Consider the following 25403-nt stretch of genomic DNA (forward strand, 5'->3'; position numbering starts at 1 on the left):
CCTCACACCTTCATTACTCATTATAAGTTGGATTTGGCTTCTAGGGGTAGAGCATCCTTTGGCTCCATGGTGCTCAGGAGTATCTTCCAATGAGCCACCCAAGAATAAGGCGCTAGGGACACTGTCCCATATGTAAAAATGAAGGTGAGATTGGACTACCTAACATAAAGAAGTTATGTACTCACCATAACGTTCCATGTTGGTAGTCCATCTCACCCTTCATTTTTACCAACCCGCCCTCCTGCCCCCATCCTGGAAGATCTGGAGGTAATACTGTAAATTTCTTGGTTGGCGACCCTTTAGTATTGGTTTGTTGGTTAGGGGTTTCTTTCTATTTCTAGTGAGCAGCAAACAAGATCTGGGGATTGCACTGGTGCACCATGGGATACCTGCTTAGCCACGAGCCAACCAGAAGTCTTTAAGCTTGAAAATCAGCCGAGTCGGAACCAAGGATCGGCTCCGAACCCATATGTAAAAATGAAGGGTGAGATGGACTACCAACAGGGAACGTTATGGTGAGTACATAACTTCTTTTTTTGGACCGTTTGAGTAGAGTCTACCACTAGATTGTGCTCTGAAGGAATGTATACTGCCTGAAGAGTTAACTGATAATGGAGAGCCACTTCTCATCCTGAAGAGCCATCCTGTAGAGGAGGTAAAAATTTTTGTGGGTCCTTGTTTGTTCACATGCCACATCACTGTAATGTCTGTGTACACCTTCAAGGGGCCTGGAGATAACATGGGATGAAAAGCTTGAAGAACCAGAATTAGAGGTCTCATCTCTTTGATGTTGATATGGTCTGATTTCTGACGGGGGGAGGGGGCACCAGAGACCCTGAACTTTCATGTGAGCAAAAGAAGCCTTCCACCCCATGTTTGAGGCATCGGTGAACAGTTCTTGAAAAGGGACTGGGGGCAGGCCTGGATTGAGAGCAAACTGTTGAATCCGCCACTCAAATTCCTTCTTTAGACAGGGAAGGAGAGGTACACTGAAATCCAGAGGATGACAGTGCTGCAGCCAAGCTGACTTGAGGTACCACTGAAGCTTCCTCATATGCAGTGCGGCAAGAGAGAACATTGGAATAGAAGAGGGCATGTATCGCAGGGCCTGAAGAAGCTCCCTGGCTGGCATGGCAGTCAGATGAATAAGAGTCTGAAAGAAGGCTGTCAATGACAAAACGTTTGGAGGTGGAAGAGAGGCCAACACTGGCACTGTCTGAATCCTGCATTCCAGTTGCACATGATCCTGAGAGGGAGTCAGGGTGGACTTTTGAGTAGAGAAGGCGATAGGGCAAAGCAGAGAACTGAAAATGAAAGGAAGAAACAGAGAAACATAAAAATGTCCTGAAAAGAGAGTGAATAGGGATAGGAAGGTAGCATGAAGGGCATCTTTCAGGTCCAAAGACACCAGAGAAGCCTGGGGTGTTAAAACAGGAAGCAGGACTTGAAGAGTAAGCATCTGAAAAAAGGGACCTTGAGAAAGGTGTTGAGCAAGGAGAGATCCAGAAAAGTTCTCTAAGTATCCTCCTTTCAAGGAACCAGGAACATCCTGTAATAAAAACTCTTCCCCACTGGGGAAGGGAGATAGGTTAAATGGTTCCTTGTTTCACCAGCAACTCTAGCACCTCTGACAATTGAGTAGGTTACTGTAGGGGAGGTTGAATAATGCCTGAAAAAGGAGGGAGAGACTTCCATACCGTGAAATAACCATGACAGATGAAAGAAAGAACCCAAGAGTCTGAAGTAATGAAACACCAATTTGGAAGACAAAAGGAAGGCGGAGGGGACAATGGAACATAGTCTCAGAGAAGAGGGTGGGGGTGAATTGTCAAAGAGAAGGAGGCTTCTGGGCCACCAAAATCTGAGAAGCCTTAGCAGAGGGGGGCCCGCCTACTACTCTTCCTGCCCTTGGAGGCCTGGCGGGGTTGCCTGCAAACAAAAGCAGATCTAGAAGTATAAGCACTAAAGGCTTTAGTATACTGGCTGGACTTAGGGCTGTCCTTGGCAGGAGATCCCTTAGGTTATGAAAATTGCAACAGTGAAGAGAAGGATGTCCAGTCTTATGGTAAGCTTTCACACAACTGTACATTCTGGGGCATCGATAGTGTGGATTCTATGAATAGAATGCCGGCAGTATGGTAAGTCAGTGTCCTAACACAGACTGTCAAGGGGGGCATTATGGAAGCATGCACATCCTGCCAATAGAAGGCGGCATTGCAGGGCCCTCTTGTCAATGAATTTGTACACTAGGTCCCAATGGGCGACACATTTGGCCATATTAAAACCCCCCTGATGGCTGCTTGGATGATAGTTTGTTGTGGTAGACTCACAGTCCCAAGGAAAAACAGAAATGAATGAGACTGATTTGCCTTGAGAGGTCCAACTGTTGTTAGGCAGCAATGGATTAAAAAAAAAGAATCTATTGAATGCTGAGGATTTGTTTTAGAGTTATGTATCATAATCTAGGCATGCTGTGAGAGAACTGCTGACAGTCTCTTAGCAGCCAACTGTTCTGAGATGATCCACTTCCTAGATATTCGTAGAAGCTCCAAATTAAAGCAGATTAGTGCTGTTCAGTGGTAGATGCATTTGTAGATGATGGATTACATCTGATTGTAACATTTTGGACTTTCTGACCTACAGTGGCTTTTTTTTTTTTTTTTTTGTTCAAGGTACGAGATCTGTTTCTAACAGAAGGTAGTGATCGCTTAAAGCTTATTGTTTTGTACTGTGGAGAAGATGATGAAAAGTTGCGTTGTGCTGCTTCTGGGACCCTCGCCATGCTCACTTCACTCCAGCCTGAGTTGTGTGCCAGAATACCCAAAGTGGTGAGTGTTAGGTTCTGTTTTCCATATATTTACTTAATGTATTCTCCCCCAATGTACTTGTATTTGAAGTAATTCCACAGAGGTTTAAAAATGATGCTCATGAGTTATAACTGCTGGATAAATGAAGCTGTGTGCTAAATTAACCATGTACTACATAAGGATACCTGTACTTTGGTCTCCTGCAAATGCTTAGACATGCATCCTTACCAACAAGTCCATAGCTGAGTTCTGTTAACCAGAGTGAGCTGTACATAGAAGAAAATAGAAAAAAAAAAAAAAAACAGGACTCCTCAGATAATTAAACAAGTGTAGCATTTTTTCTAAATTCTTGAAGACTTCTTCAGATAAACCTGCATCAAAAAATCCCCAAGTCGAAAAGTGTAATGAAAATAACACAATACAATTAAATAATATAAAGCCCTCAAGAAGAAACAGTTATTAATTATACAACTAAACATTTCTGCACATAGACCATGTTTTATTTTTTTTTAAATAAACTGAAGTCATTTAACTCAGAAGTCTTGATTTTAAAAGACTTTATATTAACACTCACTCAATCCATGTTTTATCCAGCATTTAGCCTAATCTGCCATTTCTGCTCCTTTTCTCCAGTCTTGCCCCCTTTTCTCTCATTACTACCAATTCTATTACATCAGTGTGTTTAGCCAAACTGTATACTATACTGAATGTATTCACCTTACTCTACTGTATGTTTATCTTGTTTGTAATTCTGTCTAAATTGTACATGCTTTTAACTTGTTTATAATACTATGCGAGTTGTGGAGTTTATTTTCCTGGCCCACCTCTGAAAAGTGGCCTTTTTATGGCTCAGTCAAACTTTCATAGTAATCAAATGCTAATAAATAAAATATTTTAAGAAGTAAGTTAGCACAGGAATGGTTTAAAATTGTAGCAAGTCAACACAGGAATGGTTAAAATTTCTAACAACTGAGGATATAAGATCCATGGCTCTTTCAATATATGTACAGTATTTGCAGGAAATGTAAGTAAAGTTCCAACATCCCCATTCTTGTCACTGAGCTTGTAAAGATTTTCTAGAAACAGTTTTTTGTTGACCAAATAAATTGTGGCCATTCCCTATTTCCTGATTTAACTGTAGATTTCTGTGTATTATTTTTCAGTTTTTCTCAGTAACCTTCATTTCTTCTCAGTCTGCTGAATACATAGTAGAGCAGACTGATGTTCTTTCCCATAACGGGCTCACTATTTTCTTTTATTTTCTGGTATCCCCAAATCAGAGTGTCCTGTATTCTTCACATATATTAATGTACCATTTACAAATGAACATATCTTAGCATACAGATTTCCATATAGAAAATATAATCTGTTAAAGTCATGTATGGCCATTTATAATGCCTTTCTTAAGATAGTAAGGGTGCCCAGTACTACTGTGCAACTATACATTTCAGAATTTGGGTTTCCTATACATACATACAGTGCAATGAAAAAGTATTTGCCCCCTTCCTGATTTCTTATTTTTTTGCACGTTTGTCACACTTAAATGTTTCAGATCTTCAAACGTAAATATTAGACAAAGATAACCAGAGTAAACACAAAATGCAATTAAGTGATGATTTTATTTATTAAGGAAAAAAAAATATCCAAACCTACATGGCCCTATGTGAAAAAGTAATTGCCCCCTAAACCTAATAACTGGTTGTGCCACCCCTAGCAGCAACAACTGCAGTCAAGCATTTGCGATAACTGGCAAAGAGTCTTTCAGATCGCTGTTGAGGAATTTTGGCCCACTCTTCTTTGCAGAATTATTTATTTCAGCCGTATTGGAGGGTTTTCGAGCATGAACCGCCTTTTTAATTCAATTGGATTTAAGTCTGGACTTTGACTAGGCCACTTTAAAATCTTCATTTTGTTTTTTTTAAGCCATTCAGAGGTGGACTTGCCAGTGTGTTTTGGATCATTGTTTCAGCTTGAGGTCACAAACTGATGGCCGGACACTCTCCTTCAGGATTTTTTGGTAGAAAGCAGAATTCATGGTTCCATCAATCACAGCAAGTCATCCAGGTCCAGAAGCAGCCCCAGACCATCACACTACCACCAACATGTTTGACTGTTGGCATGATGTTCTTTTTCTGAAATGCAGTGTTATTTTTATGCCAGATGTAGCAGGACGCACACCTCCCAAAAAGTTAAACTTTTGTTTCGTCAGTCCACAGAATATTTTCCGAAAGTCTTGGGGATCATCAAGATGTTTTTTGACAAAAGTGAAACGTGCCTTTATGTTTTTTTTTTATCAGCAGTGGTTTTCGCCTTGGAACTCTGCCATGCGTTTCATTTTTTGCCCAGTCTCTTTTTTATGGTTGAGTCATGAACACTGACCTTAACTGAGGCAAGTGAGGCCTGCAGTTCTTTAGATGTTGTTCTGGGTTCTTTTGTGACCTTGTGGATGAGTCGTCGCTGCGCTCCTGGGGTAATTTTTGTAGGCCGGCCACTCCTGGGAAGGTTCACCACTGTTCCATGTTTTCTCCATTTGTGGATAATGGCTCTCACCATGGGTCATTGGAGTCCCAAAGCTTTAGAAATGGCTTTGTAACCTTTTCCAGACTGATAGATGTCAGTTACGTTATTTCTCATCAGTTCCAAAATTTTTTTTAGATCGCGGCATGATGTCTTCCTTTTTGGGATCTTTTGGCCTACTTCACTTTGCTTGACAGGTTCTATTTAAGTGATCTCTTGATTCAACAGATCTGGCAGTAATCAGGCTTGGGTGTGGCTAGTGAAATTGAACTCAGCCTTCCCAAACATTTGATTAACCGCAGTTACTTCATGATTTAACAAGGGGGGCAACTACTCATAGAGCCATGTAGGTTTGGATATTTTTTTCCCTTAATAAATAAAATCATCACTTAAAAACTGCATTTTGTGTTTACTTGGTTATCTTTGTCTAATAATTGTATAATATTTAAATTTGTTTGATGATGTGAAACATTTAAGTGTGACAAACATGCAAAAAAAATAAGAAATCAGGAAGGGGGCAAATACTTTTTCATTGCACTGTGTGTGTGTGTATATATATATATATATATATATATATATATATATATATATATATATATATACACACACACACACATATATATATATATATATATATATAGAGAGAGAGAGAGAGAGAGAGATAGATATGGATATATCTGAATCCAGGTATTCTCAGCATAAATGTCTGTACCAAGATGCATTATTCCAGAGTTTGCACAGACCCCATTAAATTTTAAGAAAACGTAGTGGTACCACTACAGTATTAAAAAAAAAAAATAACCCTTTCTGCCTTCAAGCACCAATGATAAATAAATAGTCAATGAACCTATTTATAAAATGCAATAAAATTAGGAAAAGGTCCATTAAAAAAAATTTGGATCTGACGTTGTCAATTTTCATTGTTTCATCATATCTTGGGTTCAGAGCTGATCCTTAGATCCGACTCAGCCACTTCTACTAGCTTGTTGATCACTGAAAGCTCTCGAGCTCCTTTCTTTCTCATAATGCCCTAGTCTTTAACATACCTCAGATTTCATTTGCCACCTTAGAGTTCAGATGTTTCAGCTATCGAGCCAGTAGTTTTCTGGAATTACAGTAAGTTTAATAACTTTCTTCATGTTATACTTTGTATACATATTTTATATCTATATTTTTATATTTCCTAATCTTTCTAGTGTTCCCTCCCTTCTCCCTTTGAAGTACTTGTGTCCTTCTCTTAAAGCTACCATTGTTGGTAGTTCTTTCTGTACCTTTGGGTACTCCTATCCTTACCATATTTGGTAAATTTCTATATTTATAGTTATTTAGTTTAAAAAAAAATCTTTATCTTTACCCAGTCACTTCTTGGCCTTTTGGCCATTGCTTTTTTGTAGTTTCTGTATCCTTCCACCTTTAGTTAAAATGTCAGACAAACCCTTGAGTTTCAAAAAATGTTTGGCCTGTAGCGACAAAATTCCACTGTCAGATGCACATTCTGGATGCATCTATTGTCTAGGCCCGTGACACCGCAATGCAAACTGTAACATTTGTAAGGGTTTTAACCCTAGGGTCATCATAGACAACAAGAATAAGCTTATACACTGAGGCTTGCTGCCCAGTAAATCTTCTGCTTTATCAGTATCTTTTGAGGGTCATCCCCTTAAGAAGTCTGAGAAGAGAGATACTAGAAAACACTTTCTGGAGCCTATAACTTTATCGGCTCCGAGTTTGGAACTTCCAGCAAAAATGCCTAAATTTTTGGATCTGAAGATTGAAAAAGAAAAGTCACCACATATCCAATCACCACTGTTGGGTCTGGATCTTATCACCTCCCTTCTTGGAGCATTCTCTGAGAAACCACTATTCAAGGCCCTCCTGTACAGCATCCTTGACTTGCTGTTTGAAAAATTTATCTGAAGTTGATGTGGACAGGATGATGAGGAAGTTCCTCTGAAAGCAAAAACAAATAGGGGGTTCTCCCAGCTCTGACTCCATCGGGTCCAGAAACCTTGGTTAGTAACCCTCCCCCCATTGCTTGCCCCTTCTCTGATCCAACGTCTCGTATCAGAGTCATTCACATCAGATTCAAAGATACTGGTATCCCTGACTCCTGTGGCATCTTTAAATGGGTCGGCTCCAAGTGTCTTGAAGCCAGATGATTCTCTGAGCCATTGCATCTGCATGGGATCTGAGGTGCTGGAGTCTACTCCATAGCTGTCTGAGCCATCTGTTCCTCTCAGAGCCTCACCATTAGTCAGCTTGGCTCCAGCTCCTTCTTCGAGTACTCTGCCTTCAGGGAGGAGGGAGCTTATGGCCCATAAACATGTTCTTTCTGAGCCATCTGTTTCCTTCCCTCCAAGGCATTCAGCATTCAAGGTAGTGGAGAGAGCTTTCTCTAATTGTAGAGCTCAAACTCCACCACATTTGGCTCCAGCCACCCTAGCCCATTTATCTCTGCATCTTGAGCCTCAAACATTCTTACCACTAGGACAGCCGCCCAAGTTAGCCACCAGGATACCCATCAGGGTATATTGCTTTCTTCCGACACTTCTCAGGAACAGTCCACTGAAGAAATTCCCGGGAAGAGAAAGTGCAGCAGGAGACACCTAGAATCTCTTTAAGAATCAGTCACTGAAGATATTAACTTTGATGAAGGGAAGGGTCCCTAGGATCACCACCTGACAACATCTGATTTGGAGACATTCTGGAACCCCTAAAGCAAAGGAGTGGTTGATCCCAGAGAACCCTTCCAAAGAGGAGTTGGTATTCCTGGAAGCTTTTGGTGCTGGACTGTCTACCTCCTGAGTGACTCTGCACACTGATGAGCTCATTGATTTGGTCTCTCAGCAGGCATGGAAGGAGCCTGATACTGTTGAACCAATACCCAAGAGACCAAACAAGATCCTGGCACCACCAAAAGACAGAATCCATTGGAGCAAAGGAGTACCAGTTGATGCCATAGTTGTATCAGCAACCACCATGAAGGAACTAGCATAACAAAGTTCCTCTGTCCACCCTCCTAACAGGAAGTCTAGGGTATTGGCAGATTTGGGAAGCATGTTTATGCTTCAGTGATCTTTGCCATTCTATTGCTGAACTATCTGACACACTTCACAAAACTTCAGAGGGATTTAATTAAAGAACTTACCAAATCCCTGTCTGGGGCAATGTCCTCCAAGGTACAGAACTCTGTTGCATCGCATTTAGGTACCCTTCAGTCCATTATCAGTTCATCTGTGAGACTTATTCATGCAGCAGAAGGTATCTTATGGCCTTCGGGTTCAGGTATTTCCATCAGAAGGTATACCGGGATGCACTTGTGTGATTTTGCACAACCCTTCAGAGCTTCCTTCATCAGTGCTTCCGTTGATGGAAGTTCCCTATTTGGCCCCAAGGTGAAAGACATGCTGTCCAGGTATGAGTAGGAAGGTAAAACTCTGTCTGCTGTGGACATACATTATTCGACCCTCTCAACAAACGTTTTCTGGGGATCAACAAGGAGGTCAGAAGATGTGGTTCAAGAAATCCCAGGGTCCATTCCAAGATCCATGTGTCTATAGTTCCCACAGAGGGGGGGACTCTAATGGAAGATGCCACCCATGTGGCAGAAAAGATTTGCTGAACCAAGGATTGTGAGATTCCTTCTGTGACAGATCCTACAAGTGCTCCTGAAAGAATTCCTGACTGTCCGTCTGGAGGTGGTTGGGAGTCGTTTGTCCCTGCACCAGGGAGCCTGGTTAAAAATTACAAAAGATACATGGGTGCAGAAGAATATGTCATACCATTTTCCTGTCCACCTCCTCTGGTTTCATAGAAAATCCCCAGTGTTCCACTCAGTCAAAGTGAGGCAGCAGCACTAGAAATATGCAAGCTGCTAGAAAAAGAGTAATCCAAGAGGTCCTGCCAGACCAGAGAGAGTCCAGAACTTACTCAAGATTCTTTTTAGTGCCAAAGAAAATGGGACTGGAGACCTATTTTGGATCTCCACAATCTAAATCAGTTCAATATACAAAGTTCTAGATGGTTATGGTTCAGTTCATTTTGCCTTTTCTGCATCAGGAGAATTGGATGTGCTCAGTAGATCTATAGGATGCATATTATCGTATCAAAATGAACAGACACTCCAGGAATTATCTGCTGTTTCATCTGGAGCCAGTCATTACCAATTCAGAGATCTGCCCTTTACTCTCACCACAGCCTACAAAGTGTTCACCAACTGTATGGCAGTAGTGACAGCTTACTTGAGGCTACAAGGATTCAGTGTGTTTCCATAGCTAGATGACTGGCTCATTACTGCTCTGACCAGGCATCAACTGATACAAGCCCGAGGTTACGTACTCCAAATATGCTCCCATCTGGATATTTCAATCAATTACAACAAATCTTATCTGGAATCAAGCATTAGAATTCATCGGTGCTTTTTTCAACACAGTCATACAAACAGCATCTCTTCCTCTGGCAAAAGTTCAAACTATTCAGTTCCAGGTCAGGAAAATCATCCAAAACTCCTCTCTCTCTTAGCTCAATTAATCCTGCAAGCTTTGGGTTCCATGTTAACGGCAATCATCCTTATACCATTGTCAAGGTATCATATGAGAGTACTTCAATGGAAGTTAGCTGCTCAGTGGTCCATTCTTTGCCACCTTCTGTCCAGTCAGATAAGGCTTACTCAAGCTTACAAAAAATATATCCTATTTTGAATACAGTCAGGTCAACTGCAAGAAGGTCGTCCCTTTGTTCTTCCCCAGGCCAAGGCCATAGTGAACACGGATGCCTCCCAAATCAGGGGAGGCACTTCCTGGGAAGGACAGTCGAAGGCACATGGTACCCCAAAGAGGCCAACATGCATATCATTGTCCTGGAGATGAGAGCCGTCCTCTTAGTAGGCTTTTTAAGACTCTCTCCCCAGTAAGACTATTGCGATTCAAGCAGACAGTATGTCACTGGTTTAGTACATTAACAAACATGGGGGAACCAAATCTTGCCTCTTTGTCGAGAAGCTTTTAAGAGTGTGTCAATAAGCGATCTCATCCACTCGATTTCTGATAGCAACACACATTCCAGGGGAAGTCCAGCATGATTCCAGACAAGTTTAATAAGTCTGTTCTAATGTGCCATGAGTGCCTGTCAACATGAAGGTGGCAGAGAGGATTTTCCATCAATGGGGCAACCGTGCTGTGACCTTTTTGCATCCCGTCTTACTAAGTGCAGCAGGTTCTTTGCCCTCATCCCCTCACCAGGGGAGTCACCAAGAGATGCTCTTTTTCAAGATTGGCCTGTCCATCCCCTTTACGCCTATTCCCTGATACCCCTTATCCCCAAATTTCTCATTGCCCCTTATTGGCCTTGTCAGATTTGGTTTTCCTTTCTTTGGCCTCATCTTCTTCGTCCACCTTGGATCCTGAATCCAACTCCAGACCTTCTGTCTCACCCGACGGACTTGATTCATCCAGACATTCTGGGCCTAAAATTGGCCACATGGTTTCACCACTTCCATTGATTCCTAAACAGCCCAGGCTTTTCTCCCCAATCTGTCATATTCCCAATTGTCTCATGTTCCTATCACACCTCCGGCAGTTGCCGTCTACTTGAAGAACAATGTGAAGTCTGCTTGGGATGTAAAAATTTCCAAGCAGAAGTCGTAAACCTTCCAGACTTTGTTGCATTCTTGGGGGCATACAGATGTTTTCCTATTGTTTCTTTGTAAATTGCTTATACAGTCTATTTTCCCTATCTTTTCTAACCTCCTCTGGTTGAGTCTTATTGGTGTCGTGCACTACTTTTATATGCTCTACTACTCATCTCTTCTTAACTGCAGCATCTGTTCTAGACCTAGTGGAAAAACTCTTATCAGAGCTGATCTTTCATTTAACATTCCCTTATTCCTTTCTCTTCGCGTATTCTGTGATATTAATCCTTGGTAGGAAAGACAGTATCTAGCCTGCAATCAAAGTTATGCTGGGCCTCATCTCACCGTATTACCTTTCCCTCTGTAGTTCACTCCCCAATCCCTTTCTCTCTGCCTATACTGTAAGATTTATTGGAAAGGAAAGCAATCTCTAACCTGAAGCTCAGACTTTGCTTGGCTTCATCCCAATCTTTTACCTTTCCTTCTAAAGTTATTTGCTCCCAGTATCTTTGTTCCTTTGTCTCCAGTACATTCTAGCCCCCTCTTGCCTATTTTCTGTACCATTACTAGCAGTCATATCTATTGGCAAAATCTCCTTTCTCTATTGCCGTGTTAGCTTAGTTCTTGGAATACTTTCTGCTACTTTATGAATATACTATTCTATGTGGTGTTTGTTTTAAGGACCTGCATTCAAAATCCTATGCTCTCCTTATTTCTCAGACTCCACCCAGTTTCATCATCATCTCTTTCCACTTTGATTTACTACCTTCTGCTTGTGTTTTGTATATGAGTCCTAGTAGCAGAGGCCAGAGATAACAACCAACTTGTATCTTTCTCGACCTCTCCAAAGCCTTTGACACAGTCTCCCACCCCATTCTTCTGTCTAAACTTGCTAACCTCAGTCTCTCCCCTCCTTCACTTCAGTGGTTCACCAGTTATCTGTCAAACAGGCAACAATCTGTCCATTAGCTCTCTTCCTGCTCCTCCTCCACTTCCCATTACATCTGGCATACCCCAAGGCTCCATCTTGAGTCCCGTTCTGTTTAACATCTTCACTAGTGATCTTCACACATCTTGCAAACTATCCTCTCTTATACAATATGCTGATGATTCAACTCTCATCTCCATTTCCAATAATATCTGTAATCTCCACACACAAACTCAAGACGCCTTTCTATCCACTGAAAAATGGCTATCTGATAATCAACTTATCCTAAACCCAAAAAACTAAACTGCTACTCTTTCTCCCTCGTTCTCTCTCCCAACAAAAGTCATCCTTTCTCATCACATCCTCCAGTAACACCATCATTGAACCTGAACCACACACTAAGCTCCTTGGTACCATCATAGATGACATAGATGATGGGCTCAAATTTAACTTGCATGTCTTACAAAGCATGAAAAAAAAAATCACCAAAATCTGCACACGACTTTTTACTTACATTATATAAAACTAAATTCAACTATATGTGATTCACACAAATAAGAATTAATTCACTCTTTTGTGCATTCTTTCTTTTTTTACACCCTCAAAAACCTTTCAATAAAATCAGAGTATTCAACCTTTTGAGTTACACCTATATGTGTGTGTGTGTATATATATATATATATAAAATACACGCACATATATATATATATATATGTGTGTGTGTGTGTGTGTGTATATATATATATATATATATATATATATATATATATATATATATATATGCATAATCTCAGTACAGCTTAGTTTTATAGACCTTTATTAAGTAATACAATTAATAAATGTGTTTCCTGAGTAGGGATACGAATAGGTTAATTGAAAGTATCATGTGGATGTTCTGTATTAAATTTTGGGATGTTGTAATCTTTGCATTTTGAAGATGTCTTAAATTGAATAGAAGAAAAAAATTAAGCTTATTTAATTGTCTGGTGATTCCTGTTTTTGATTGTATTCCTGTTTTTGATTGTATTTATGTACTCATACAAACTTTATTGCTTCATAGAGATATTAGGTAATCATCAAATGTTATTTTGTATATTGTATGGAGTGGAAAACTGCCTTTATATACATAAAGTAACTAGTGATTGGCCATTCCATATTTCAGACAGAACATGGAGACTGTATTCCAGTAAGCTGTGACCTTGCTATCCAGACTGTAATGTAGGGTTCCTATTAAATGATCGAAGGCACATTCTTTCGATTGCGTCTTGATCGAACTTGAAAGCACAAAAAGGCAAAATAGTGAAACAGTATAAAAGCAAATTCTTTCCCTGGAAAAGAAATCGTTTGTCCGCTTCTGTTACTTTGCCATTATTGTGACTGTAGTGCGATCCTGGAGTTGGTATATTTAAGTAGGGGGGTGTGGGGGGCAAAGCCCCCCCAATTTATGTAATGTTTTAAAATTTTTTTTTTTTTTTTTTGTGGAACAGCGATTTTTTTTCCCTTGGGGGAAAAAAAAATCGCTGTTCTAAGCGTTCGAGATTGTAAGCTTTCTCTTACATGGGTTCAGTAAATCATCATTCATTTTTAAGTGTTCAGTGATTTAACATAGACCCATAATGTGTTGTATGTAACTTTGTTCTCTTAGTTTGTTTGTGTCTTTCGGTTTTTCCCGGTTAGGGGTCGCCACAGCGGAACTCCGGTCTGCTAATGATTGGTAGATGATTTTTACGTGCTGAGTTAACAGCCCTGGCACACAACCTTCAACGAAGGTATGCCCATTCATGCAGAAGACGCTCTAGCGGTGAATCGAACCAGACAGCGTCTTACTTTGAGGCGACAACGCTACAATGCTACCGCAGCAATATGTCACTGATTAATCTAGGAAATGTGCCTGGATAGTAATATTTCAGATAGTCATATGGACAGTAGGCTTTAAGTTACAGGCCTTCTCAGCTGTGAAACATGGCAACTTCTATAGCTCTTTCCCTGGGCAAGACACCTTTAGTATCACTTATTTATTTCAGTACTGATGTAGGTTGGTACAAGCAGCCATAAATTTGCACTAGGAGAAGCCATCTTCAATTCGCCTTGATGCTTGAAACTTTTGGCCAGTTCAGCTCCGTTTTTCATTTGCATACAGTGTATGAGGCGTCCTGGCCTTAATATATCCATCCGTTATAGACGCACTTACCTTTATAATTCATTCTGCACCTTTTTAAGACCCATACATTTATAAACCTTTTTTCAAGATGTAATTCTTTCCAGTCAGAAGCTGTTTAGTAATTGGAAATGTAAGAAATGAGTAGCTCAACGTGTAGTATTTATGAAGTACAATGGAGTACAATGATTATGCACCTGTATCTGAAAAAAGACAAATTAGTTAATTGCTACTGTAGCATAAAATCTGATCTGAAATGTAAAGCACTCACTGTTTAAATTGGTAAGGTCACTGTCATTACTGACCAGGAAATGACAGTGAAGATTTCTCTCTCCCTACTGTCTTTCAGTAACTGGTCCCTGACTTCCTCTTATAAACTTAGAAAGTTACTAGAATAACAGGATTTGTGTTTACCTGCATTTTCTGAATGATATGAAGCCTGAAACTCAAACATATGTCATATCATTATTTAGTGACTTAAATCCTCAGTGATTTGTTGGAATAGCACAGATTTTACGAGGAACAGTCCAAAAACAGGCAAAACTATGGACATTCTGTGAAAATCTGAACAGTTGAGAGGCATGGAACGAGAGTGGAAACATAAGAGACTGAGTTGTACTGTCTTCCTGGCAGTGCTCGCTAAGTGCTTTACAGCTTTGAAGGCCAGCAAAACACTTGTTTTTTTTTTTTCTGTAAACAGCAGTACATGGAGGAGACAAAGTTCCATGCGCTACAAAGAACTATGACTGGGTCTCCAACCATAACCCTTAATTATGTGTTCTAGACATGGATGCCAGTGGAAAAAATAAGATGTGCTCACAGCTAATTAAAATAAAACACTGAAGGAGTATGTCGACTTAAATAATAAGCTAGAAAGAATGGAAGAAGCATTAAAGAGATATTCATATTAGCTGATAATACTGCAAAAATCAGAAGTCAAAATGAATTAAAGGCTGGCTGAATACAAGGCTGCTCAAGAAGAGATGTTTCAAAAGATGTTAGAATTAGAGGACAGAGCACATAGAGAAAATCTGAGATTTTCTGTTGTAACAGAAAAACGTGAAGGAACAGACTGCATTAATTATATGAAGGCCGAAATAAGTAACTGGACTGGTATTCCACATTAGGAACTGTTAACTGAAAGGGCACACCATGTGTATATTCCAAATTTTTCCATGAGAAAGCAGCCAAGACCTTTATTAGATGCAAACTTACTAGCAGGAAGAGTTGATTCTGACAAAACTGTGGCAAAAGGGCAAAGTATTAAAAGTTGGAGACAGTAGTATTTGTGGAAAGTGATGATTATTCACTGTACACCAGGCAGAAGACAAATTTATTCTAGAATGTCAAGAGGCAGGAGTTAGATGCAAGCTGCTATATCTAGCTGTCTTCAGAATATTTTTTTCCTGGAGGATCAGTCATTTTTGATGCATAACAGGCTATGGAGGAAATGCAAACATTTGTCCAACAAAAACTTGAACCATCACATAGAAGGGTACTGAAAATAAAGCACACAGAGAGACTTTACCAGTGAAGCCTTTTCTGCTGTTACAAAGGAAAATGCTTGAGAGACAGAGAAAAGCACAGGAGTTGACCAGAAGAATTAGGAGTACCATGGAATTGTACCAGAATCTGGAGATGAGAGATGTAAACAAACAGGAAGAAGAACAGTAACATGGAAATTAGTGAATAAATATTTCACTGCAAAACATCAGTCCCATTGGTGAAGTGCAGCTGTATAACAATAAGTGGAAAGTATGGACGTATGATGATTTTAAACTTGTGAGGAGCTGAAAAGCATTTATCTCACTTCATGTCATTAATGTTTGGAAGGACTGTGAGGGAAGAAGGAAAAGGGTAAGTAAAACAATTTCTTTTCCTAACAGTATTTGTTTGAAACTTTTCACAATATAAATTGCATATTTTATAGTAAATTATGTTGTATGTGATAAAGTTATTGTAGTAAACAGATGCCTTTTTTCTTTTTCCTCTTTTCGTTCTTTCTTTTATTTTTTTGTAAAAAGAAATGTAGACATTAAGTGCATAAAGAGAAGAAAAGCTAGGCAAAAAAGCATGTTTAAGCTATTAGGCTGTAATCTTGGATTGTTAAGGTGGGGGAATGGGGTGCAGAAGTTCACAGATCATAATATATGTAGGGCTGATATGTTTTCTCTTACTTTTACGTAGGTGAATGCCTGGATTAAGACCCTTGGCTTAATCTGATAACACGTTTTAAGTGGAAATAAATAAATATGAGAACAGCGGTTATAAAGAAAAGTGTTCCTTTAGCAATAAGTTTCATCTTGACTTTCAGGCTATAGCATAGGAGTACATTTTTCTTCTTTATCTTACTGTGGGTATGTTGATGAATAAATATATATATATATATATATATATATATATATATATATATATATATATATATATATATATATATATATATATATATATGTATGTATATATATGGGTCTATATTATAACATCAAATGTTATAATATCGAACCTGTAATGTCGAACGCTGAAAACATCAAAGGTGCAGGACACCAAATTTGGGAAAGAATTTGGTGGGCCGTTGCTGTGGCTTCACTATTTTCAGCGTTTGATATGTTGGAATGTTACGGGTTGGGTTCAGGTAAGTGTGCAATTGTGTGTAGGTTAGGGGGCGGGTTAGGTGAGTTAGGGTTAGGGCACGGGTCAAGTAAGTGTGCGGTTGTGAGGACGTTAGGGGGCGCGTTAGGTGAGTTAGGGCGCGGGTCAGGTAAGTGTGCAATTGTGTGTAGGTTAGTGTTGGGGGGCGGGTTAGGTGAGTTAGGGCTAGGGCGCGGGTGAGGTGAGTGTGCAATAGTGACGGACCTTAGGGTTAGGGCTGGGTTAAGGTTACTGGATAGCTAGTAGTGTATGTAAAGTTTAGTTTAGGTTTAGATGTAGGATTTTAAGTGTATGTGTGTGGATTGCTGTTTTTTGTATGTGTGTATGTTTCTCGGAATAGCAATATTTTTCCCTGGGAAAAAATTTGCTATTCTGACTGTTTGATGTTTTCAGATATCAGTGTTTGGGGTTCGATATTATAACATTCGATGTTTAAAAACTTTGATGTTATAATATAGACCCTATATATATATATATATATATATATATATATATATATATATATATGTTATATATATATATATATATATATATGTGTGTGTGTGTATATATATATATGTATATATATATATATATATATATATATATATATATGTGTGTGTGTGTGTGTATATATATATATATATATATATATATATATATACATACACACACACATAATAGGTAAGAATAATGACTTCTTTCCGTAATGGTGACACTTTCCATATTATCTTGGAATGTGAATGGTCTCACAGGTGTAGACAGAAGTAAAGAATACTTAATTTTGTTAAGAGATGAAGAGTCCAAATAGCATTGCTACAGAAACCACACTTTGGAAACAACTGAGCATGTGAATTTGACAAAGAAAGGATTTCAGGTATATTAATAGCTAGAGAAGCTCCAGCAGTGGTAGAAGAGGAAAAAAGATAATAATGGCAGATTTGTAGTAGTAAGGGGCTACTGGCAAGGAATGAGGATTATGCTGGCATATATTTATATTACTCCTAAAAATGCTGTTTGAGAACTTAAAAAATTGAGAGAAATAATCAGCTTTCAACAGTGAGCGTTACTTGTCGGTGAGGACTAGAATTTGATTTGCAACAATAAGGCTGTATCTGGGGCACCTTAAAGGGAAAATATAACAAAAGAGCATAGATTTCTGAAAAACTTCATAAAATATTTGGTATGAAAGACGTGAATTAAGTAGTAGGAATTTGGAAAGAATTTGCATATTATTCTCCAAGGTACAATAACTGGGCTAGATGTGACAGAAATTATATTTCACAGGAACATGTCCATTTAATTGAGAACACTGATACACATCCAATAACTTTTTTAGATTGTGTACTAGTAATTAATAAGATAAAAATGCAAGGTAATGAAGTAAAGCTGAGACACTGGCACTTCCCCACCTACCTGTTAAAAAGAGAGGAATTTAGGGAATGGGTACTGGAAATTATTCGGTATTTATTAGGGAAGATAGAAAGCACTCCAGCTTTTGATTAGGATAAAATGATAGTGAAGTTTAAAAATAGGGTACAAATAAAAGAAAACGAGATCTGGTAAAGAAGTAAGAATTATTTAGAGGGCTGGAAAAGTTAAAGTATTACAAAATAAGGGAATATCATAGAACAAGAAGGGGCACAATACTGAGTGCTAAAGAGAAAATAAGGAAGTACCTCGATTATATGCATAAGTTTAGCAAGATTGCTTTTAAACAACTGATGTTATGTTGTCCTATCTCGCCTTCATTCTTGATGGTTGGGTTCGGAACCAAACATCGGTTCCAATTCGGCCACATACTAAAGGTCAAGAGCTTTTACTGGCTCGAGGGTATACCCTATCCCATGATGCCTAGTGACAGTTACCCAGATCTCGTTTGCCGCTTGCTGGTTCGAGATTGTTTTTCACTGGCTCAAGCTAAGTCTTTGATTTAGGTTTATATTTTTCCTTCTTCTTGGAGTAAAAACATTAAATTTCTCTAGTTCAATGCAAAGTAGCTTCCTCTTGGCAGTTTAAGTGCTTACTGTTTGTTTTTTTTCTGGTTTTTAGCCTTGGTTGTGTGGGCCGTCGTTGTCTCAGGCCTCTTCTACCCTATCCTCATCTAACTTTCAGTTTGTCCTGAATGAATCCATATAAGTTAGAGGATTAGTTTTTTGCCCCCTTTATTTAAGTCCATTTTTAGTTAGAAGGCTCCCTTCGCCCTTTTTACTTCCCTTTTTCTGAGGTTTCGTTGTTTAAGTTAGAGATGTCTCCTCGGGATAGAGGAGATCATCGTTTAAGTTACGATCTCTCCTCTAGCTTTTTCCTCCCCCTATATATTTAAACAAATAATAAACAACTTATTTTTCTGTTAATTGTGTTTGTGCCTTACTGTACTGTGTTAGAGCTGCACCTTTTGTTAAGCGTTCTTTTTCATAGTACTAGTTAGTTGTTGTTGTTGACTAATTCTCAGCATGTCTAAAGATTCTGCAAAGGAAGTAAAACAATCTGGATTTAAGAAGTGCGATTCGTGCACACAAAAGATGTCTTTGACTGATGGGCTCACTAGTTGTGTTTACTGCTTAGGCACCGTTCACCTGCAGGATTCCTGTTCCATCTGCCACAGTTTCAGCTCTAGTGTCCTGCAGGAACGCAAAAATAAACTTATTGTCAGGGGTTTATTGAAGAGACCTTTTGATGTGGCCGTCAAAGGGAATCGGGCCACTAAAAATCTGCTTCTTTGGCTCCAGTTGAGCCAGTTAAGAAACCAGAGAAACATATTGCTTCGGATCCAAAGGTTGTTAGGTCCGAGAAGTCAAAGTCTCCATCGGCTTCACCAGCTTTGTCGGAGCCGATTCATAGCCAAAAAAGGAGCCAGTCACCATTCTTGAACCGTCCACGTCCCCCTTTCTGCAGTCGGTGGCTGGTAGCCATAGATGCCTCCACCCTTTTCTCTCTATCTTCCATGAGTCTGTCGGACGATGATGTGGAGCGGGTGGTCAAGAGGTTACTTCGGACACCAGCCTTAGCAAAAATTCTTTCGAGCCCAGCCCAGAAGGAAGTGGAGCCGATAACCGTATCTGCTGTGTCTTCTGTTCCTCCTCCGACTCGGACGGGTTTGGAGCCAGAGTGCCTGGAGGTCCTTGTGGTGTAACTGTCGGGTCCGAAAACCACAGCTGGTGTCTCGGTCCCGACTTCCACTCCGATCTCTTCGATGTTGTCTTCTATCAAGGGATCTGGGAGCCGACACTCCCTCTGGTCAAATCCGAGTCTTCAGCTTGGGGGCTTCGGTGCCCACATTAGCCTCAGAGCCGTCCTCCTTGGCGTGAAGGAGATCTCCTGCTACCTCAGAGCCACAGGCTGTCTCAGGCCAGGATCGTGGTGCTTTCGAGGTGATGAGGAGTGTGCTGTCCCCCCAGACTGCTCCACCCTCAGCTCCAGCTACTGTTCCACCAAAAGGACCATTGTCAACCTCTACCCCATCCTTCCAGCCCAAGTGTAGGGAACCAATGCCCCAGGATGCCTCAGTGGGCGACCCATTCTCTTCTGAAACCTTCCCAGAGTATCCCTCTGAGGAGGTTCCATGGAAGAGGACTTGGAAGAGGAAACATCTAAACTCCCCTGAGTCTGTCACATCGGATACGGACTTGGAGGACTCAGAAGGGTACCCACACGGTCACCCTATGAGGATTTCTCCTTTTCAGACATCTTTGAGATTCTGAAGCAGAAAGATGGCTGGAAGACCCTCTCCCCTTCTGAAGATGAGTCTGTATATCTGAAGGCATTTGGATCTCGACCTTCCACCTCTTGGGTGTCTCCGCCTTTTGACCAGCTCCTTGGTGTAGTCAGTCGAAAGGCATGGGGCTCTCCAGAATCTGTGGAACCCATTCCAAGGAGGACCAACACATTTATTACAGCCCCAGATGACAAACAATTCCTGACTAAAAGTGTCCCGGTAGATGTTATGCTGGTGGCGGCAGCCACCAAGAAGGAATTAGCCAAAACTTTTTCATCTGTCCTTCCACTGAATAAGGAGACTTGAGCGATGGACAGATACGGGAATAGTATGTTTTCTTCAGCGGCCTTTAATCTTAGGTTGCTGAATTACTTATCCCACTTTACTTGACTTCAGAGGGATATTCTCAAGGAACTGGGAAATACCCTCCAGGGTACTACAACTGCGGGGGTGCCTGACAAGGTAAACTCTCAGCTTACGACCTTAAACTCTGTAATAAACTCCTCCATGCGCTTCATTTCCTATGCAGCCGATGGAGCGAGTAGGGCAGCAGGCACAGGAATAACTCTGAGGAGACATTCCTGGATGCGTCTTTGTGAGTTTGCTGAACCCTTCAAGTCTTTCTTTATCACTGTACTCAGAAGCCTGGCTGAATATCACGCAAGACAAATGGGTATGGTTGATCATATCCAGGGATACAGTATTCCTTTCTCTTTTCCACCCCCTTCATCAAGATCCATCCCAGAAATACCACCCGGTCAAAGGAATCAAGGAACCCAAGAAATTCAAAGGTTGCTAGAAAAAAAGAGTCATCCAAGAAGTCCCCGCAGACCAAGCTGGATCTGGAATTTACCCAAGGTTCTTTTTAGTTCCAAAGAAAATGGGACTGGAGACCAATTTTGGATCTCAGCCATCTGAACAAGTCCATAAAGAAAGCAAAGTTCCGGATGGTAACACTTCAGTCTATACTCCCTTTTCTAGGACAAGACAGTTGGATGTGCTCAATAGATCTTCAGGATGCGTACTATCACATAAAAATGGACAGGTGATCCAGGAGACATCTACAATTTCGTCTGGCAGCCAGTCATTACCAATTTAGAGCTGTGCCCTTTGGCTTCACTACAGCCCCCAGAGTGTTTACCAAATGCATGGCAGTAGTCATGGCTCACCTGAGGCATCTAGGATTCTGGGTGTTTCCTTACTTAGATGACTGGCTCCTAACCGCCACCACCGAGCATCTACTGACCAAGGCAAGGGACACTTACCATTCACCTCTGTTCAGAGCTAGGCATTACCATAAATTTCGAAAAATCTGCCTTGTTTCCTTCACAGCATATTACCTTTATAGGAGCAGACTTAAACACAAGAGACATGGTAGCAAAACTGCCTCATGAAAGGGTACTAACACTGCGCCATCAAATATCTATCTTGTTCATGAAGAAGAAAGTACAGGCAAAGTTTGTTCTCAAGGTTCTGGGTTCAATGGCAGCTGCAATAACATTAATCCCACTGGCACGTCAACACATTTGAGTGTTACAATGGCTACTCTTTGCTCAGTGGTCCATGCAGGGAGTTGCCCATGTCACACAAGATCCTCATTACGGATATCTGCAAGAAGGATCTACAATGGTGTCTTCAGTCCATGCAGGTAAGAATAGGCAGACCATTTGTTCTTCCCCTACCCATAGCTATAGTGACCACAGATGCCTCCCAGATTGGGGGGGGGGGGCATTATCTGAGACAGACTGTCTAAGGGACTTGGCAGGAACACGAATACCACTTGCACATCACCGTCCTAGAGATGAGAGCAGTGCTTCTGCCGTTGCAGGCATTCCAGAGTTCTCTTCCACCAGGCACGATTGCAATTCATTCCAAGTTCGACTCAGACTGTCCAGACAACTGAAGTATTCCAAACAAAATGATTTATTCAACACAGAATGTCCACAGTGTAGTACCAAAACGTAAAACGAAGAATAAGTAATCCAAACACAAAAAAATTGTAGTAAGCGCTTTCATCTGATGGATGTCCGGCTCAATATTTTTGTTTTCTTAGCTCAGCATATTACGCGATTGGATTACCACTTTGTCAGGGAATAAGTTAGGACTTTCGCTTCATAGTCGTCTTGTCCGTGTTTTTTCTGCCCAGATACCTTTGCTTTGTGCGAGAGTTTAATAGCGCATTGTGTTAGCCGTTAGGTTGTTTTGTATTTCTTGCCGCAAGTTCGTCACTTAGGTTAGGCTTGTGCTTAGTTACAAAGATATAATGCCTAGGATGTTCGCACAAAGTTACTGCGCCTTTGCAAATCTTATAAGCCCCGAGATCAATGAGGATCTTGCTGGACTTTGAACCTTTAGAAGCCCCGTTTCTGACCTATTGGATCCGATTTAAGTGGGTGTCTAAGGTCAGGCTGAACTGGCCTCTCAGGATGGAGGTCGGATTCCTCGTCGTCTGGGGGTGGCCTCAGGGAAACTTTTAGAAGGCAGGCTGGGGGGTTAGGCCTTCTCTGTTGCTCCCTGAAAGAGGCTACAGTTCTTGTTTTTCAGGCCTCTTCAAGAGGCAGGTGCTTCACTCAGAGGCCTCTTGATTCCTTTAATTAGAGGTTCAGTGCCCGGATTACTTTACAGGGGGTTCTATGCTCTCCTGATGAAAGCCTTGGGACAGGCCTCTTATGCTTCCAGAGGATCAGAGGTCAGAATCTTAGATTTCCCTATTTGAGGATCTGATGCATGGCCTCAGACCTTCTGCTTCCCTTCAGAGGATTGCTTCCCTCAGAAACCTTCTATTCCTTTTCTTGACATTTTCTTCCTTTCTGGCACTCCAGGAGGGGATTGGAGAAAGAGATTGGGAGAGGATTACTTGACCTCCAGGAAATTTACCTTAGATCAGATGTTTTACCACACCTTAGTTTCAGAGTTTTTTCTCAGAGGATTACTGTTTCCTTTGTTTGTGCCTCCTTTAATCCAGAACAGTCTGCTCCTCTTACAGTTAATTTTAGGTGTCTGCTTGTTTCAATCTGAGGCAGATAGAATTCCAGATAAGACTGGTGCCAGGGGGCCCTATTAAATTGTGAGCCCTTGTGTGTGGGTTGACTCAGGCTCTGATAAGCAAAAGCTAGCTTTCATGGATAACAGGGTGCTAGGTTATATCCTTCTCTACTTTAGCAGTATATGTCTTCTTTTATCAGTTTCATATGTAGTCTGTGAGAGCCCCTCCTTATAAGTAGAAGTCCTCTTACCCCTCTTTCCTTGGCTAGATAGATATCTAAAGGGATGCTATGGGCAGTATGGATGTGAGTGGGTGGGTAAGCAAGGTTTCTTTGTCTTCTGAACAGGTTACAGGCTTCTTCTGCTGGGTGGTTGCAGGTGTTTTCATTTGTTTCTTCTAGGGTGGCTTAAGATGGTTCAGTTATTCAGCATGTTAAGTCATAGAGATTAAAGAATGCTTTTGAGCTGAAGTTGTCTAGTTTTCAGGCTTCCAAAGCAGTCTGGAAGTTGTGGTTTGTCTAAAGCAAGAGAGCAAAGATTTTTAAATGCAGATTTAAGGTAGTCATGGCAATGCTTTAACTGCTTTTGCAGGTCTGAAGTCCAAAATTTTCTAGTCTGTTCCTGACTCTGGCCTTTGCACGTACTCCTTGAGTACATTGAGAGTCTGGAGTCAGTCTTCAATGACAGTTTGCACTGCTGAGCTCACCTTCAGGTCGAGACAAGAGGGCAGGGGCCTCACCTGCCTGGTTTAGGAGAAAGGGCCAGTCTCTTCAGGTACAACTTCTTCCTGGCTCAGCTGCCCTTTTCCTCTTGGGCTCCAGCTTTTGGAGCAAAAGTTAGCCTTAGTCACACATGTGCATATTTGGCATTTAGTTACCAGTGTTTGGACATCTATTTCCCTGGTTACAAGTTCCTTTTTAAGGCATGCCCTCCAGGCTCCTCCTGCTCTGAGCCTAGAGGCTCAAGAGACAATTTAAGTTGATACTTCAAATATACTTTACGCAGCCAGGAGCAAAGGGTCCAGTACCTCCGCTGTTTATGTTATCTTCAAAAACAAGTCTCTTTCCAAAGAATTCCTCCAGGAAACAGCATTTTGGATTTTATTCTTATAAAATTACTGGCACTTACCAACATTTCCAGTTCCTGCATGCATTTTCTTTTACCCATTTACCTCTGCTGGGAAAATGGATACTCTGGATGTTTACCTGGTGCTCAGTTAGGCTTTATTACTCATGTGTTGCAAAAGATACCTGTTGCAGGGTACCAGTTAGGGATGTTTACCTCTTCTATCAGCTGATCTGCCTCTACTCCTCTTTGGCTCTTACTCTGCTCAGATGTCAGACAAGGTTCTGGACACAGTGATAGCATTTTTCAGAGACTGAGAGAGACATGTTCTTAAGATAATTTTGCCATTCTCTGATTTCTACACAAGAAAAGACAACAGTCTTCATCATCTACAGTATTCATTGCTAAGCAAGTCTGAGAGAGTTCTGTGATGGAGAAACTAATTTATCTAGTATCTAAAGACTACTCAATCCATGTGGGTGAAAGACTGAATACAGCCAGAATCTACCTTCTGTATTGACCCAAACAAACAAAGAAGCCTTTATTTCCAGCAATACCCACAGTTCTTTGAAGGACTTGGACTGCTGTCCACGGATTGGGGTGGTTGGCATCATGGGAGTTCTTGTGTGTTTTCCCCCCAGCCAATTGCAAAATGCTTTCTCTCAATTGGTAGGGAAAATGTGTCAACACACAGCCAAATTATCTAGACAAGTTTGGTCTCAGATAATACCTTGCATTCAGAAGGAGTTTTTTCGTGGGCTCAGATGTGTCACTCAAACAGGACTCTAAACTGTGGGATGCAGAGGCAGACCAAGATCTAGATCTACAGATGCCTCTGACAGGGCTGGGGAGCACAGTGGTGGCAAATGAAATGGAAAAATCGGCGCAAACAACGACTCACTCCGGATCATAAATATTAAGCAATGTAAAATGGAGGATTTGCAGTTTTGGGCCTCAGCATTTTAAGC

The 25403-nt window shown here is 40.8% G+C and overlaps 1 protein-coding gene across 2 annotated transcripts in view; it reads left to right on the forward strand.

Annotated features, from left to right (window-relative positions):
- UNC45A (unc-45 myosin chaperone A) overlaps positions 1-25403 on the forward strand; it is a 1636854-nt gene that overhangs the window by 1571144 nt on the left and 40307 nt on the right. For both annotated transcript variants that reach the window (XM_044078271.1, XM_044078272.1), the window contains one exon: positions 2673-2828. In XM_044078271.1, the coding sequence (XP_043934206.1) occupies positions 2673-2828 (156 nt within the window). The remainder of the gene's footprint in view (positions 1-2672; positions 2829-25403) is intronic.

The sequence above is a fragment of the Protopterus annectens genome, chromosome 7.part0 (genome assembly GCF_019279795.1).
Source record: "Protopterus annectens isolate FY-2018-M chromosome 7.part0, PAN1.0, whole genome shotgun sequence".
In the NCBI taxonomy this organism is placed as follows: Eukaryota; Metazoa; Chordata; order Ceratodontiformes; family Protopteridae; genus Protopterus; species Protopterus annectens.